This window comes from Chiloscyllium plagiosum, unplaced genomic scaffold (genome assembly GCF_037043375.1).
Source record: "Chiloscyllium plagiosum isolate Xiang-an unplaced genomic scaffold, Cpla_swu_hap1 HiC_scaffold_21, whole genome shotgun sequence".
In the NCBI taxonomy this organism is placed as follows: domain Eukaryota; kingdom Metazoa; phylum Chordata; class Chondrichthyes; order Orectolobiformes; family Hemiscylliidae; genus Chiloscyllium; species Chiloscyllium plagiosum.
In genome coordinates this window covers 13,011,817-13,026,780 of record NW_028270159.1, presented here as the reverse complement: position 1 = coordinate 13,026,780, position 14,964 = coordinate 13,011,817, and the positions used below count along the sequence as shown (strand labels likewise).

The window sequence follows — 14,964 nt, the reverse complement described above, 5'->3', positions numbered from 1 at the left end:
GGGTTTCGTTGGATATTCCTAAAAGCTGATGTTGATTTACTGGAGGAATGGATTTCTGATATATAGATTTGTAAGGATGTCTGCTTTTAAAGAAATATAATATTTTGTAACTCAAGGGGAACTTTACATTAAAAGAAAGGTCAAATCAATTTAATTAAATGTATGGGTGGTGATTATATATTCTGAAGACTGAGTTTGTAATACCCTGTGTTGTACAGCACAACAGAGTGAGGTCAGTGAAATCCGCACCACTCCCGAGCCCGAAGGCCCCACTGAGCAAGAGCGGTTACTAAAGGAGAGCATTCAATCCCTGCAACAGGAGAAGGAGAAATTGTATTCTCAGTACCAGGCACAGGTAAGCAGGGCTTCATTTTCATTTCAGGTGCACAAGAAATGGCTTTCTCAGCAGGCCAAAGTCTTAGGAGTTGTAACTGCACCAAACTGTATTGAGTATTTACAGCAGCTACTGTTCATATTCCTATCCTCTTGGGACTCTGGGCAAAAATGTTCTCTGAAACAAAAAATGGTAGTGGACAAAGTGAGTCCTGGAGCAGGGTCAAAATCCTTTCACTTCCCTGAAAGGCTTAAGGCACGCAGATGGGGGGAGGGGGACATGGACCCCTAGAAACTTGCAAAGCCAAAGTTAGATTTGCCCAGATTGGTGCTGAGCTGGGGTGCCCCAATCAGCCCCATTGTCTCAATTTAAGAATGGTAACATCTTAGCCAGGATTCCCATTCTGTAACTTGCTGTTAAGGGCACGGGCTTGGATGTTGAGCATGTTAGGATTCAGCTCAGCCCTGTGATGTGCTCCATAGTTACACAGCACGTTGACAATGGATCTCCAAGCTTGCATAAGAACAATGTCCAAGAGAGCAGCCAGCTCCAGTGAGTAGTCAATAACCAGAGGGGAGAGAATGAAAAATTAAAAATAAATTCCTGTGTGATTAATGCAAGGCTACATGGTGCTACCAAATGGCAAAGTGTGGATTTGAACCCCAGCTTTGATATTCTCTCTCAAAATGCCTGGATGAGAGAAATCTGCGTGAAACATACAATGTTGGAGATATGCAACAGGTCTTGCAGCAGCTCTAGAGGCAATTAATGTTTCAGGTAGTGATGAAAAGTCATGCTGTGCCTCCCACATGTTCATTTTGTTTTTCTTTTCACAAATGCTGCCAGACCTGCTGAGTATTTCTATCATTTTGTATTTATTTTTTCAGGTTTACAATATCCTCAATATTTTGCTTTGCGATGGTTACATCTCCAAATGGTGTTGACCGAATGGCATGGGCCTTTTACAGTACCATGGGACAAATGTGATCTCTGTCTAGCCATATCGGACTTTTTCAAGAAGGTTCATGTTTAATCATTTATGATCACTCTTCAGGTTCATGACAATGAGCAGCTGAGTCATTTGAACCTGGAGTTGGAAGAGAGACTGCAGGAACTGGAGAGGACAGTGGAACGTTACAATGACAATTCTGTAGATCGAAAGCAACTACTGGAAAACATGCAGAGTGACAAGGCTACAATAAGCAGGGCTCTGACTCAGAACCGTGAGCTGAAGGAACAGCTGGCAGAGCTTCAAAATGCATTTGTTAAACTTGTGCGTATGTTACTATCACCTCTTCCCAAAACACACTGTTTTTGCCATAAATGTGCTGTTACGTCTATTCTTGCTGATGTTGACAAACTGAATCCTCTTAAAATGCCCTTGTTTTCAAAATGCTGAAGTTCCATCTTGCGTTTTGATTGATTGTATTTAGACTTTGTTTTTAATCAGCGTAGTGTTTTCAACTTGTGAATTCAGTGGGTATGTAATGCCTAGCTTCAAAAAGGGTGACATAGTTAATCTGAATATTTAGAGAATGGTTAATTTAATATCTGTGCTAGTTGTGAGTTTATTAAGATTTAAATCAATACATCTTAAGGGCAATGAGAAACCAGGATAGGTAGGGAAACAGGCAGAGAGTTGATTAAATGAGCAGGAGAAGGCCATCCAGCCCCTAAAGCCTACTCTTCTCATTCATCTGTCTCGATGCCATCTTCATGCAGTATCCCCATATCTCACTCCTATCAAGAAATCTATCTGACTTCATCTTGAACATCATGAGTTAGCTTCCACAGCTTCCTCCTGTCGAGAATTGCACAGATTCATTACTGTCTAAGCAAAGACATACTTTTTCCCCTCAATCCTAAATGCCTTACCTCTTATTCTGCTCTGTCACCTGACTCTAGATTCTCCCCCCATCTTCTCTCTCTCTCCTCTCTTTCCCCCCCCCCCCCCCCCCAACTCCAGCAAAGGACAAACCTCTCTGCATGCACCTAACTACCTCTTTGAAGAGTTTTTGAAGTGTCAGTGGGATCACCCACATTATTTTAAGCTCTCGAATGCAGGTCCAACTCCTTGATAGGACAGTCCGACAAACCTGAATTAATTTGGTGAACCTGTGCTGCATTTCCTCAATGGTAAGTATATCCTTCCTTGAGGAACCATAATTGCACACAGTATTCCAGATGTAGTCTCACTATGATTCTATACCATTAAGGCAAGGCCTCTTTACTCCTACACTGAAATCCTGTTGCGATTAAGGCCAACATACCATTTATCATCATAATCGTTTGTTAAGTCTGTGACAACTGTCAGTGACTCATGAACGAGGGCATCTGGGTCCCTGTGGACTTCCCACTTTTTCTACAGTTAAGGATTCATCTGCACCTCCATGTCTCCTTTTATCCTTTTTCCTGTCTGCATGGTTCCCTCTGGCCTGCCTGAAGAATCTGCCCCAGTCACAACTTAACCATCCACTTGCAATCCCTTGGTGTGAGTTTTGAAAATGTGAGAGATCTGATTCCTTACATGTTGATAGTATGGTACTTAGTACCTTGTCATGATTTCTCCATCAATTCCAGTTTTATTGCTGCGCACCTCAATTAGATATCTGACATTAGAGTTAGTTTAAAAACTTTCACGAAACATCCTCAGCAAAACTAAAGGCTACCTCCTTGTCTGCTGCTGAACTTGTGTTTCTGGCTCAGAATCAGCTGTGTTCTCTGCCCAGACTATTAGAAGCTTTGAAACTGTTTAATCCAGAGCTCTGTTAACAGCAGCATGTTCTTCTGCCTCTGCTCCTACTTTCTCGCATTCCGTCAATACCTATTCCTCTTCACCTTCCCCTTGAGACTGGATTTCACTATTTTCAAACTGGCTTCCAACCTGAGCAATCATGACCATGAACAATTTTAAATATTTTAGCCTCTAGTTGTGCCTGCACTGTTGCCTAGCTTCCATTGCTGTCGCCCCTCCATCTATTATTTATTTATTCTTTTGTGGGATCTGTGCATCACTGTCAGGGTCAGCATTTGTCACCCATTCCTAGTTGGCTTGCCAGACCATGTCACAGGCGGTCAAGACTCCCGATCCACATTGCTGTGGGTCTGGAGTCACCTGTAGGACAGACCAGGAAAGGACAGAGGATTTCCTTCCCTAAAAGACTTCATTGAACCCGATGGGTGTTTATGTTAATTGAAAATGGTTACCATGGTAACTATAGTTGAGACCTTTTTATAGTTGAATTTAAACTCTGCCAAGTACTGCAGCGTGGATTTGAACCTGCTAGTCCAGTGACATGATACTACTCACCATTTCCCTCCTAAATTGCCTTGGCCAATTGGATTTGAATTGCCAATCAGTATCTTTTTTCTGCAGTGGTGTAAATTGTTGTATTCAGTATGTTTTTTGCTTTTCAGCAATATTCAAGTTTTGTACTTCTAAGTGACACTTTTAAATCAAAATGTTAAGTTTTTTGAACCTTTGTTTGGCACAATGATTTGACCATTTTAACAAATCATGAAACAAAGTTGCACAATACTTCTGCCATGTGGTGTGGAGATTACAACAAATTGTTCCGGTGGGGGGTGGGGAAAAGCATTTTGCTGTTTTTTAAACGTGTGTGCAATCTGCATTAATTTTCCACAGACCAACGAGAACATGGAACTCACCAATGCATTGCAGTCGGAACAGTATGTAAAGAAGGAGTTGGCTAAGAAAGTAGGACGAATGCATGAGGACGTGGCGGATTTGAAAGAAAAGGTATAAATTCCTCTTAATGGGCAAGTGTAAAATATTTTACACTTTTTTTTTTCTGTGCATCCTGAACCAATTGCTGTTTCTTTTGAAATGTTATCATACCAAAGCTCTGCTTTACAGGTAGCTTACATTAACATCACAGTCTGCTTCAATACAGGTTTTACTCACGTGTATTTGTATGTGTTTGGGTATGCTTAGTTTGCATTTACATCTTGCCTTTGGGTGGAACTGAAGCACGCCCTTTGTGGAAACTTGTACATTTCCTGCTATAGTAGTCCAGCATGCATAATGCAACAGAACAAATTATTTCTCAAGTCGATGTGACTGAGGTTTTGAGTCCAGCAGATCAGGGCGGGGGATGGGAAATAGTCCGTTATAAGAAATTGTGATTATCTCCCGAGGCGCAAGTTTAATAGTAACGTTTCTGTATTGTTAACAAAGAAATGGTTGGGTCCTGGTGAGTGTTGCCAAGCCAAGAGACCTTGGGGTACAGGTTTGTAGTTCGTTTAAGTGGAGTTACAGGTAGACAGGGTAGTGAAGAAGACGTTTAGTACGCTTGCCTTTGTCAGCGCATTGATTTTAGGAGAGGAGATGTATGTAGCAATTGTACAGGTCATTGGTTAGATCTCTTTTGGAATACCCCGTACGCAACTCTGGTCTCCCTGCTATTGGAAAGATGTTGTAAAACTTGAAAAGGTTCAGAAATGATTTAGAAGGATGTTGCCAGGTGTGGAGGGTTAGAGCGAAAGGGAGAGGCTGAATAGGCTGGGCTGTTTTCCCTAGATTGTTGGAGGCTGTTCGTAGAGATTTATAAAATCAGGAGGGACATGGACAGTGTGAATAGCCAAGGTCTTTTCCCAGGGATGGGGTGGGGGGAGCCCAAAACTAGTGGGCATAGGTTTAGGGTGAGAGGACAAAGATATAAAAGAGACCTAAGGGGCAACTTTTTCAGGCAGAGGGTGATGAGTGTATGAAATGAGCTGCCAGAGGAAGTGGTGGAGGCTGCTACAATTACAACATTTAAAAGGCACCTGGTTGGTTATGTGAATCGGAAAGGTTTAGAGGGATATGGGCCAAGTGCTGGCAAATGGAACTAGATTAATGTAGGATATCTGGTTGGCATGGGCAAGTTGGACCAAAGGATTGGTTTCTGTTCAACTGACTCCAAATATAAAGTTCTAGCTGGGAGGGGTAATCGAGATGAAGTCATTGTTTTCATCTGTTGGAAACATGCAAAGTGGTACACAAACTGTTAAAACACAGCAGTTTTATTGTTTCTTCAGATGGTCCTAATGCCACTTGTGTGTTTGCAGCTTGAGATAAAGTCACAGGAAGCTCAGGCCCTACAGGGAGAGAGGAATGAGGTCTGTACTCACCTACAGCAGTACATCGCGGGTTACCAGCAGCTGGTGGCTGAGCGAGAGGAGTTTCACAAACAGATACAACAGGCGCAATTCGTAAACAGGTTGCAGCACGAGGAGGTACAGGACGGAGTGCGAAATGATTTGGAACCACAGGATCACCTGGTGACAAAGGTGAGGCTAAATACTTAGCGAGTCTCGGGGTCTTAGGTGAATCTTAATGCAGATGTAATTATCTGAATGTGTAACTGCTGGCAGGAAGCCTCACCTGCATGTACATAACATTGAGAGCATGATTTAGTCTTGCAATTTAGCTGTATTGATCCTGTAATACCAATTCTGCTGCATTCAGTACTTAATGGCATTTTATCAGGAAACCGAAAAAGAATAAATCATGGTAAAATGAGCAAATGCTTGAGATTTAAAAGCAAGAAAAGGGAAATAGTCAAGAATATGCCAAGGCAGCAAGGAATAGTCCACTTAGCCTCTCGTGTCTTCCAAGCTCCATTTCATAATTGATGCAACCGATTTTAAACAAAACATTGCCACATTCGATGAATGACATTGACTCATTGAAGAATGGAATTGATCGCACATCTCTGCCATTTTATACTTGTAAATTTGTAGATAGAAAGCAGATAGGAGACTCAGACTGGTATCTGCTGTTAACTCTTGATGACAAGATGTGTCTGTCCACAGGAGCAGCTGGAGCGGTTGAATGATGAAAACAAAAGTTTGAAGTCTATGATCAGCAGACTGTCCGCAGATCTGAGCAAGATCAGTTCGCAGCTTGGAGAAGGTGCGGGAACCTGAGCTTCCATTTTTCAGTCTCCTTTTAGTTGCTGTCTCATGAACTTGGTCCCCAGATCCTTTTGTAATTCTAAGAGGTACATTCACCCAAGGCTTGGCGACTCCAGTCAAGTTGCACCCTGCAGTTCAATTCCATAGGATAATGGGGCCAATAGCGTGTATTTGTTTTGTGCTCAAACCTCACATTTCCAGACCAGAACATGACCTGTTCTCTGCCGCTCAGTACAAGGAAAGAAACAAAAAATCATTTTTGATTTATTATTCCATGATTTTATTTCACATTAAATTATTTTGATCATGCGTTGTTCCTTTAAATTTTAAAAGCAATTTTTCAAATATAAGGAGTGGCTACTGTTATGGATTTGTTGTTTAGGTGGTTTTGTAATTCCTGGGCTGTGATAGGTTCCTGATGAGGATGACTAATATTAAACCTTGTGCCAGCAGATGATGAGTTGGAAGGTCAGCTTGTTCCCATACATGGAAATCAGGAGACCCATCATGTTACAACGCCAATAGATCTGGAAAGTCAAGAGGAACTGGTGAGCATGTCTTTGGGGTAATTCAAGAGCATCTTGAGATATCCGCTTTGAGCATCAGCTGGAGATAACTTGGAATAAAAGTTGCTGGTTCAGTTTCTCTCCTATGCTGTTGTGTTGTCAGAGTTGAGAAGTGTGGTACCAGAAAGGCACAGTAAGTCAGGCAGTCCCCAAAGAGCAGGATGTTGACCTGCTATGCTTTTCCAGCGCCACACTTTTCGATTCTGATCTCCACCATCTGCAGTCCTCACTTTCTCCTGTTGTCATCAGCCACACTGAATGGGGAGAAATGTTTTTTGAGGAGGGGGGGGGGGGCGCAGGTAGGTAAGTTATCTCATGGGATTTTTAAAAAATGCCTCCTGCTGTCCATTGGCTGAGGTTGTGGGACGTGAGCTCAGACCAGCAAAGATTCAAGAGACTTAATACTGAAGGAGTTCCAAACGATTTCACTGAATAAGTTATCTCTGAGCAACCCGATAAAATCTCCCGAGCCTTTTAGTGACAGGACTTGACTAATTGAATGGAACAGGGAAATGCACAACAAGTGGATGAGCACTTAAAAAGAAAATATTTGTATAGTAACTTTTTTTTTCAACAGAAGGCTGCATTATTAGATCTAGGGGAATTGTTAAAATATTTAAAAGACTCTAGTTTGTACCATGTCTAGATTCTCTACTGAGGCACAAATTTTCAACTAGGTAAATTGGTTGCATTAATCATCACTACCATTAGGTGGTGCAGTGACCATGCAGAAATGTGGTGTTGCAGTGCTGCATTACCAGAAAGCAATGGAACAGCAGCTGTCTATATCACAGCTTACTGCTTAGTTTTAATGACCTGTAACAGTTAAAGCTATCTATTTTATTGTTTGAGTGGCATCACTAGCAAGCCGTGAAGTTGCGATTTGCACATTCACGGGTAGAATTTAAGTTAACAATTCTTGAGCCCCCGCCCAGGGCGCTCAGAATGATTTGAATTTACAACCCTGCAATTTACTGCAGGCCTCTTTTTGGTTCAAAATAACCCAAATAAGTGAAGTAATTGGAGTAGTCTAGCAACAAAGTTGTTTTGATCAGTGGGTGGACATAAAATTTAAGCAAATTAAAGTGAATTGAAATTTGTCAGTGATCAGTTTAGAAGCCTCAGTTTTCAGTATTAGCAGACGGTCTAAGTAGCTATGGGCCAATGCAAAATGGAAATGGAATCCTTTTGGGGCATTTGAACTTCACACTCTTCAGTTATACTGCTTGAATTCTCATTGCAACAAAAGGACATGAGAACTCTGAGCAGGAGTAGACAATTCAGCCCCTTGAGTCAGCTTCACCATTTAATACGATCGTGGCTGATGTCACTTCTGTCTTAACACCACTTTCCTGTCTGCTATCCATTACCTCATTAAAGATCTGTCTGTCTCTTCAAATTTACTCCCAACATCCACTTCATTCTGGGTAGTGAATCCACAGAATCATCAGCCTTTAAGCAAAGTAATTTCTCCTCATTTCCGATTTGATTCAGTGACTCTTATCCTAAAGCTATGACCAGTCATTCCTCGTGAGTTCAGGATGGATAGTTTGAGATTGGGGAGTTACTGTATTCTTTGACCCCAAAGTAGCTCCTGTTGATGCTCTAACCCGGAAAAATGGATCAAAACACCATCCTGAATAGCGAATATTCTCTTAAACTGTCATATGGGCAGTAACCATCTGGATAAAGTGATGTGTCCAGTGACTGTGAAATACCATCTTACATTCCTTTACTATTTTGTGTTGTGCCAGTAATTAAAATGAGTTCTACATCCTTTTGATTTTGTATATAGTTTAAAAAGAACTGTCTGATACTGACTGATTAGATGTTTGTCATCATCGATGCAGTGCCCTGTATGTCCTTTGTCTGAAAGTTTCTTCCTTTCTTTGTTCTGGTTTATTAACAGAATTTAACACCAAATCAAGATCAGCTAACACTGCAAAGCTTGGAAGCATATCAGCAACATGAGCTGCTACTATCTGAAATGTCAGCTCTGCAGGACAAACAAGAAGAATTGGGAGGTACCTAAATTCGTAGCATCCTATGGAACATTCAGTCCTGTATTTTCACTCAGAATTCTGTCATCAACATTTCAATTCCCTGGCATCCTTCTCCTCATCCTTTCCCCTCTGGAATACAATTATTCACTAGTCAGATTCTGGTTTGCTGTAATTAATCATTTGTTACTCCTGCATAAAATGATCATGCTCATCTTCTGATATTTAGTTTTCATGTAACTTTATTGTTTTGGAGTTAGCAGTCAAATAGTGCTACCTTCTAAGATTTTCCTGACCTTATTTTCGTCTTCTCAGGCGATGCAGACACAGTACCAACAAATCTGTACGAAGCTTTAAAAACTACGACGGACAAACTGCAGGTTCGTAAATGCAGATTTTATTTTCCTTTGGGCCAACCTTTTACAGGCTTACTCTAAAAGGAATGTTTACCTTCAACTATGTAGTGTATTATATTTGTGCATTTTTAAAGACTACGTTGTAATGAAGGGGCCAGGCAGTATCCTCCCTAATCCATCTAGCATCTGCAGTACAGGCATAATTCAGAGAGTTTATCAGCTGTAACACTGACAAAGTAGTTGGAATTGTATTAGGTGGTAAAGGAATCATTGCAATTCTCTGGAATAACTTATTTTCATTTCATGTTCCAAATCACATTTAAAAGCTCCCATGTTGATGCTTTCACATGGCCTCCAGCAGTGTGACAAAATCTCCAGTCCAGCTAAGGCAGGGTCCCAAGGCTGCTGCATTACACAGATGGAACCTGGTAGTTTATTCTGCTGGAAGCTTGTCGGTCCTGCATTAAATGGTCACCTTTGGTCGCTTGTTCATGTTTTGCTTTGGCTAATTGCAAAAACATTTCTATAATCCTATTATAATGAATTCATTCCTGTTTGAAAGTAATACAAGGTGGAAACAGCACGACAAGTGTTGTAAACCTCTGTCTCTCGTGAGCATATCATTCGAGTTTTACTCCCACTTGAGAGGGTAGGACTGGTGAATTTACCCTATTTATTAAATATTTGAGTAATAGACAAGTTTTTTTCCTCTGGCACTCTGGTCAGTACTCACCCCTTAACATCACAAAGACATTGTGGTCGTAGATATAATAAAGTGGAATCTGTGCACTCATTAGCTTATTTATTTCCTATAACAACGAAAACAGCTAATCAAATACCTTTTTGAAGTGTAAAGGGATCAGAAAATTTTGATGTCATAAAATGTACTTTAAGTATTTTTAATCAGCCTGAGAGTTTTACAGTTAAGACCTTGCATGACTCAAACGTTGAGAACAAAGATGATGAGGGAATAGCATTCACTGTAGGATCAGACACTGACAACAGCGTTTGAGTAACTTCCAATTTATGCTTGGTAGGATATGGGAGATTGGGTAGGATATGGGAGACCAGCCAGGGTGCAGTTCAGTCCAATTTGGAGGTAATGAAGGGACACAAGAGTTTCAGTAATAGAAGAGTTGAGATTGGGATGAAGTCAAGTGGTGTTAGAGGTGAGTCTGAATTTGAGATAAGAAGCTACCTCAGGATCAAATGTGACACCGAGGTTGTGAACGTGTCAAGGCATCTCACAGAAGTATTATCAGACAAAACGCGACAATGAGCCGTGTGGATATATAATAGGCCGGTGACCTAAAACTTGGTGAAAGATATCTGCTTAAAGAAATAACTTGCAGAGAGTTTACAGCACAGAAGTTGGGTATAAGTCCCAGCTAGTGTATCCTGGCATTCCTGCTTCCTCCATAGTACTCCGCACTGGATTTAGTGCAGGAGGGGAGAAGTAAAGAGGCAGTGAGCTTTAGAGAGGGAGCTTAGTGTTTAAAGCGCTGAAGGTTTAGCTGTCAATGGAGGAATGAAAGAAACCAACCACGTGCAGTGGCTGGAGCCAGAAGACCTTTGACTATTCTAGGTCTTGGTTTGTAGAGTTGGAACAGAACCATGGCAGGATTTGGACAGTGACAGATAATGGATTTTGAAACTATCAAAAGAAATAACAACCGGGTAATGGTCTTTTGGTCACTTTGGTTTTGTCACACCACAACATTTAACGCCACTTCATTTTCTGTCACAAAGGTTCAATTAGCAAACCTCTTAGAGGAGAAGGTTGATCTTAAGAAGAAATTGGAGCAACTGGAGCATTACTGTACACAGCTATCTGGAGAGACAGATACAATAGGTATGTGATCTTATTAGAAAGAATTGTATTCCTGACGACAACAAGTTACATTTTCTAACCCCAACCACTGAGATTGCTCTTAAAGCTCTAAACGTTTGAGTAATTCTGTTCACTTTTTCAACTTTTGTTTATCAGTTTTAAGGAAAAGAATGTCTTTATTCATTTTTGATCCCCGACCATTGCCTGCACCTTCTCTTTTCTAAAACAGCAATTGCTCTGTAGCAACTGAATTGAAATTCTAGATGACTTTTCTCTGCGTCCCTCTCGCACTGCTACATCCAGCGAGAGGAGGCGATGGCCTAGTGGTATTATCGCTAGATGGAGGTAATGTTCTGAGGAACCAGGTTCAAATCTCATAAAAATTCTGGAATTACGAATCCAATGACGACCGTGAATCCATTGATTGTTGGAAAAACCCATCTGGTTCACTTTACCTGGTCTGGCCAGCATGTGACTCCAGACCCACAGTAATGTGGTTGACTGAGCTACCAGAGGATATGGTGGAGGCTGGTACAATTGCAACATTTAAGAGGCATTTGGATGGGTATATGAATCGGAAGGGTTTGGAGGGATGTGGGACGAGATTAGGTTGGGATATCTGGTCGGCGTGGACTGGTTGGACCGAAGGGTCTGTTTCCATGCTGTACATCTCTATGGCTCTCAATGCCCCCTGGGCAATTAGGGATGTTGGCCCAGTCAGTGCTACCCTCCTCCCGTGAATTAAAAAAAGACTGACTGACTCTATCATTGAGGGGTTTACTCTTTAATGTGTTTCTAAGTTTGCATTGTAAAGTCTGCCACACGTAATCCCTAAAGTTTACATATGAATGCAAATGCTTTAAGTCATTGGAGAAGCATCGAGTTCCTTTTGCCAAAATGCATCAAGTAGATGAAAACTCCAATATTTAGCACAAAACAGTGGCTTTCTGGTTTTCAGTGCTCTGGTTCCTTTTCAGCCCAGTACTAATTGAATGCTGGTAACAGGTTGCACAGAACAGAATTAGAAATAGATTGGAAGTTATAAAATAGCAAACCTGTTGAATTTACGAAGAATGGTTAGTGTCTCTTCCTTTCCTCTTGTAGAGAGGTGATTTTGCAAGTGATTAGCTACAACATTTAACATGTGGCAAATCACTGGGCTATGGGCCAAGGTGGTGATGAAGGTGCTGAAACCAAAATTCACGGTGCGGAAGAAATTCAGCAGATTGGGCAGCATCTGTGGAGAGAGAAATAGAGTTAATGTTGTGAATCCAATACAACTCCTGGAACTTAACTGCAGCCCTGTTAGAGTTCACTGACCTTTTAAAACATTCTGTGGCTTAGATTTTTAGTTCATATAATACAGCTGTCATTTTGACATCATTAAAAAGGTATAGTACAGAAAAAGCATTGAGTCTTTTATTCCTGTGTCAGCCCTCGAAGAGCAATCCATTTTGATTCATTTACCCCTCACAGTCCTTCAGATATTTTCTACTTATCGTACTTTCCATCCCCCCTTTTTTTGCAGCTGAGAAAGGAAGTGGTCCGATTAGATGTGTTTGTTTCATCAAACAATCTAAGTTCTACTCCGTAAAGGATTGCAGTTGTAACAGAATTGGAAGGATACAGGGAAAGTGCTGGCAATTGGGACTAGTTTGGGTTGGGATCTCTGGTCAGCATGGACGAATTAGACCGAAGGGTCTGTGTCCGTGCTGTACATCTCTATGACTCTAGGACTCTTTCCTGTAAACACTATTATTTCTGTTTCTCATTTTCCTTTTTGCCCTCTAGGTGAATACATTGCACTTTATCAAAAGCAGAGAGCGATCCTCAAACACAGGCACATGGCGAAAGAGGAGTATATCTGCAAGCTGGCTCAGGATAAGGAGAAGTTAAGGGTGAGTTTGGTGCCTTCAGTGCTGAAAACCTGCTGCAATGTTGTAAAACCCCTCCATGCTGCTTCAGAATCTGTTGTGGGGACAGCATGATCGCTAGACCAGAAAGCCAAACAGCTGTGGATGCTGGAAAGCAAAAATTGCTCAAAAGAAAACTCAAAAGTGTAGCAATTAATGTTTCGGGATCCAGCAGGCTTGGTTGAGAACTGCTTTAGCCCTGAACCACTTCACCTGCTGAGGTTTTCCAGCAATATGCTCTAGTATCATAAACAGAAGGAATTGCTAAGCCCAATTTTGTGAAGATTCTGAATTAGTATCAGTGGACGTCTGATGGTTGTGGAAAGTTGTTTCAGCAATGAGGTCACATTAATTCAGCTCCCCTCCAATTGTCCTCTATAACTGAGATGGTGTCTTTTATATTGATACCTGACTCAAAACAGGGTAGTTCCAAGTTGATGTATTTGACCTGTTGCTGTACTCCCCATGGTCAGTTTTGACAAATCAATATTGCTCAAGGTGCCATCTGTTTGATTGCTACATGTTTGGCCAGCTGTATGTTCACAGAATCACAGCAGTGTTATGGTGCATAAAGAGGCAATTCAGCCTGTTGTGGATGTACAGACTCATTTAAAAGAGCATTATTAATGCCAATCTCCCGCTTTTACTCCATACCCTTGCTTCTTATTTTTATTCAAATAATCATCCAGTGCTCTTTTGAATGTCTGAATTGAACGTAGCTCCTCCACATTTCCAGACATTGCATTCCATACACACATTACTCACTGTGGGGGAAAAAACTCTTCCTCACTGCACCCGTATCATGGAAGTTTAAACAGCTTTTAGATTGAGTCGAAAAATGATTTCCTACATGCTATTCCCCCCCCAGCATTAAATGGTTCACCAGCTGTGATACAGGCTGATCAGCTGGCGACAGGGTTTATGCTCTGATTCAGTGGGTTAGGTACACGCAGAGCTGCTGCTGAGAGCTGTCAATGCCTCTAGTTGCTGTCGCTCGTAGCTGAGACTTGAGGCTGAATGTGTCGAGAGTCACTGGTTTAAGATCGCTCCAGTTATTTGTGCACCACATAACTTGAACCCTCGAGCATTTAGTGGATTGTTTCAGTAATGGCTTTAAAATCAACTGAGCCAGAGCAGTGAGGGAGAAAGTTGGATCTCCAGGCTCATTATTTAAGAAATGTACAGGCACGAATGACCAGAACCACAATGTACAGGGGAACCTCGATTATCCGAACCTCGATTATCCAGACAAGATCTCAAGGTCCTGATGCTTGGCTAAACTTTGTTATCCGAGCATTCGATTATCTGAACAAAATACTCCCTGCCCGTGTTGTTTGGACAATCGAGGTTCCTCTGTAATTGGATCATGGCCTTTTGTACTTTATAAAACGGTTTGAAAGTATTTCGGGCAGCTTTTCTGGTGTTCTGCCCATTTTGTTTATTGACAGTGGCTTCCAGGAAGACTCAAAAATTGCAAAGTTGCTGTTGCAATTCAGGTGTGGTGCAGGACAACTCGAAAGAGTGCGAGAAAGTTCAGGTGCCATAGTTTTCTGTGCAGAACTTTCACAGCTAGCCCAAGTGATAGTTAAGGTAGCCCAAATTGTAGAAACCAGCATTAACATTGAGTACTGAGTTTTAACTCTGTAGCAAATTCAGAATGAGTTGGTATTGTATCTGTTAGATTGAGAATAGTTACATTTATAAAGAAAACAAACCCTTCAGTCCGTGGAGAAAGCACTTAGAGTGGTTTTCCTTCCGACACTGCATTTATTGTCGTCCGAATTTTCAAAAAGCAAACAGAAAAGAGTGTCTAGTAGTTTATAATGTTTTAAAGTTGATCCGTTATTACCTTTGCAGAAAAAGTTAGGAGAATTGCAGGAGCTTTCGTTGGAATTGGCAGCTGAGAGAAAGAAGTGGTATGATAGATATGTTCGTTTCATCAAACAGTCGAAGATCCCATTAACACCTGAAATGCGACAAGATGTACTGGAAGAAGATCTGGTTTCGAGCATTGAAGGTTAGTATCACTTCAACAAAGGTTCCCT

At 41.3% G+C, this 14,964-nt stretch overlaps 1 protein-coding gene across 3 annotated transcripts in view; it reads left to right on the top strand.

Annotated features, from left to right (window-relative positions):
- Positions 1-14,964, top strand: part of golga2 (golgin A2) — an 83,198-nt gene that overhangs the window by 61,761 nt on the left and 6,473 nt on the right. For all 3 annotated transcript variants that reach the window (XM_087998286.1, XM_087998284.1, XM_087998283.1), the window contains 11 exons: positions 219-355; positions 1,389-1,607; positions 3,981-4,094; positions 5,405-5,626; positions 6,152-6,251; positions 6,707-6,801; positions 8,729-8,843; positions 9,135-9,199; positions 10,925-11,027; positions 12,798-12,904; positions 14,777-14,936. In XM_087998286.1, coding sequence (XP_087854412.1) covers positions 219-355; positions 1,389-1,607; positions 3,981-4,094; positions 5,405-5,626; positions 6,152-6,251; positions 6,707-6,801; positions 8,729-8,843; positions 9,135-9,199; positions 10,925-11,027; positions 12,798-12,904; positions 14,777-14,936 — 1,437 coding nt within the window. The remainder of the gene's footprint in view (positions 1-218; positions 356-1,388; positions 1,608-3,980; positions 4,095-5,404; positions 5,627-6,151; positions 6,252-6,706; positions 6,802-8,728; positions 8,844-9,134; positions 9,200-10,924; positions 11,028-12,797; positions 12,905-14,776; positions 14,937-14,964) is intronic.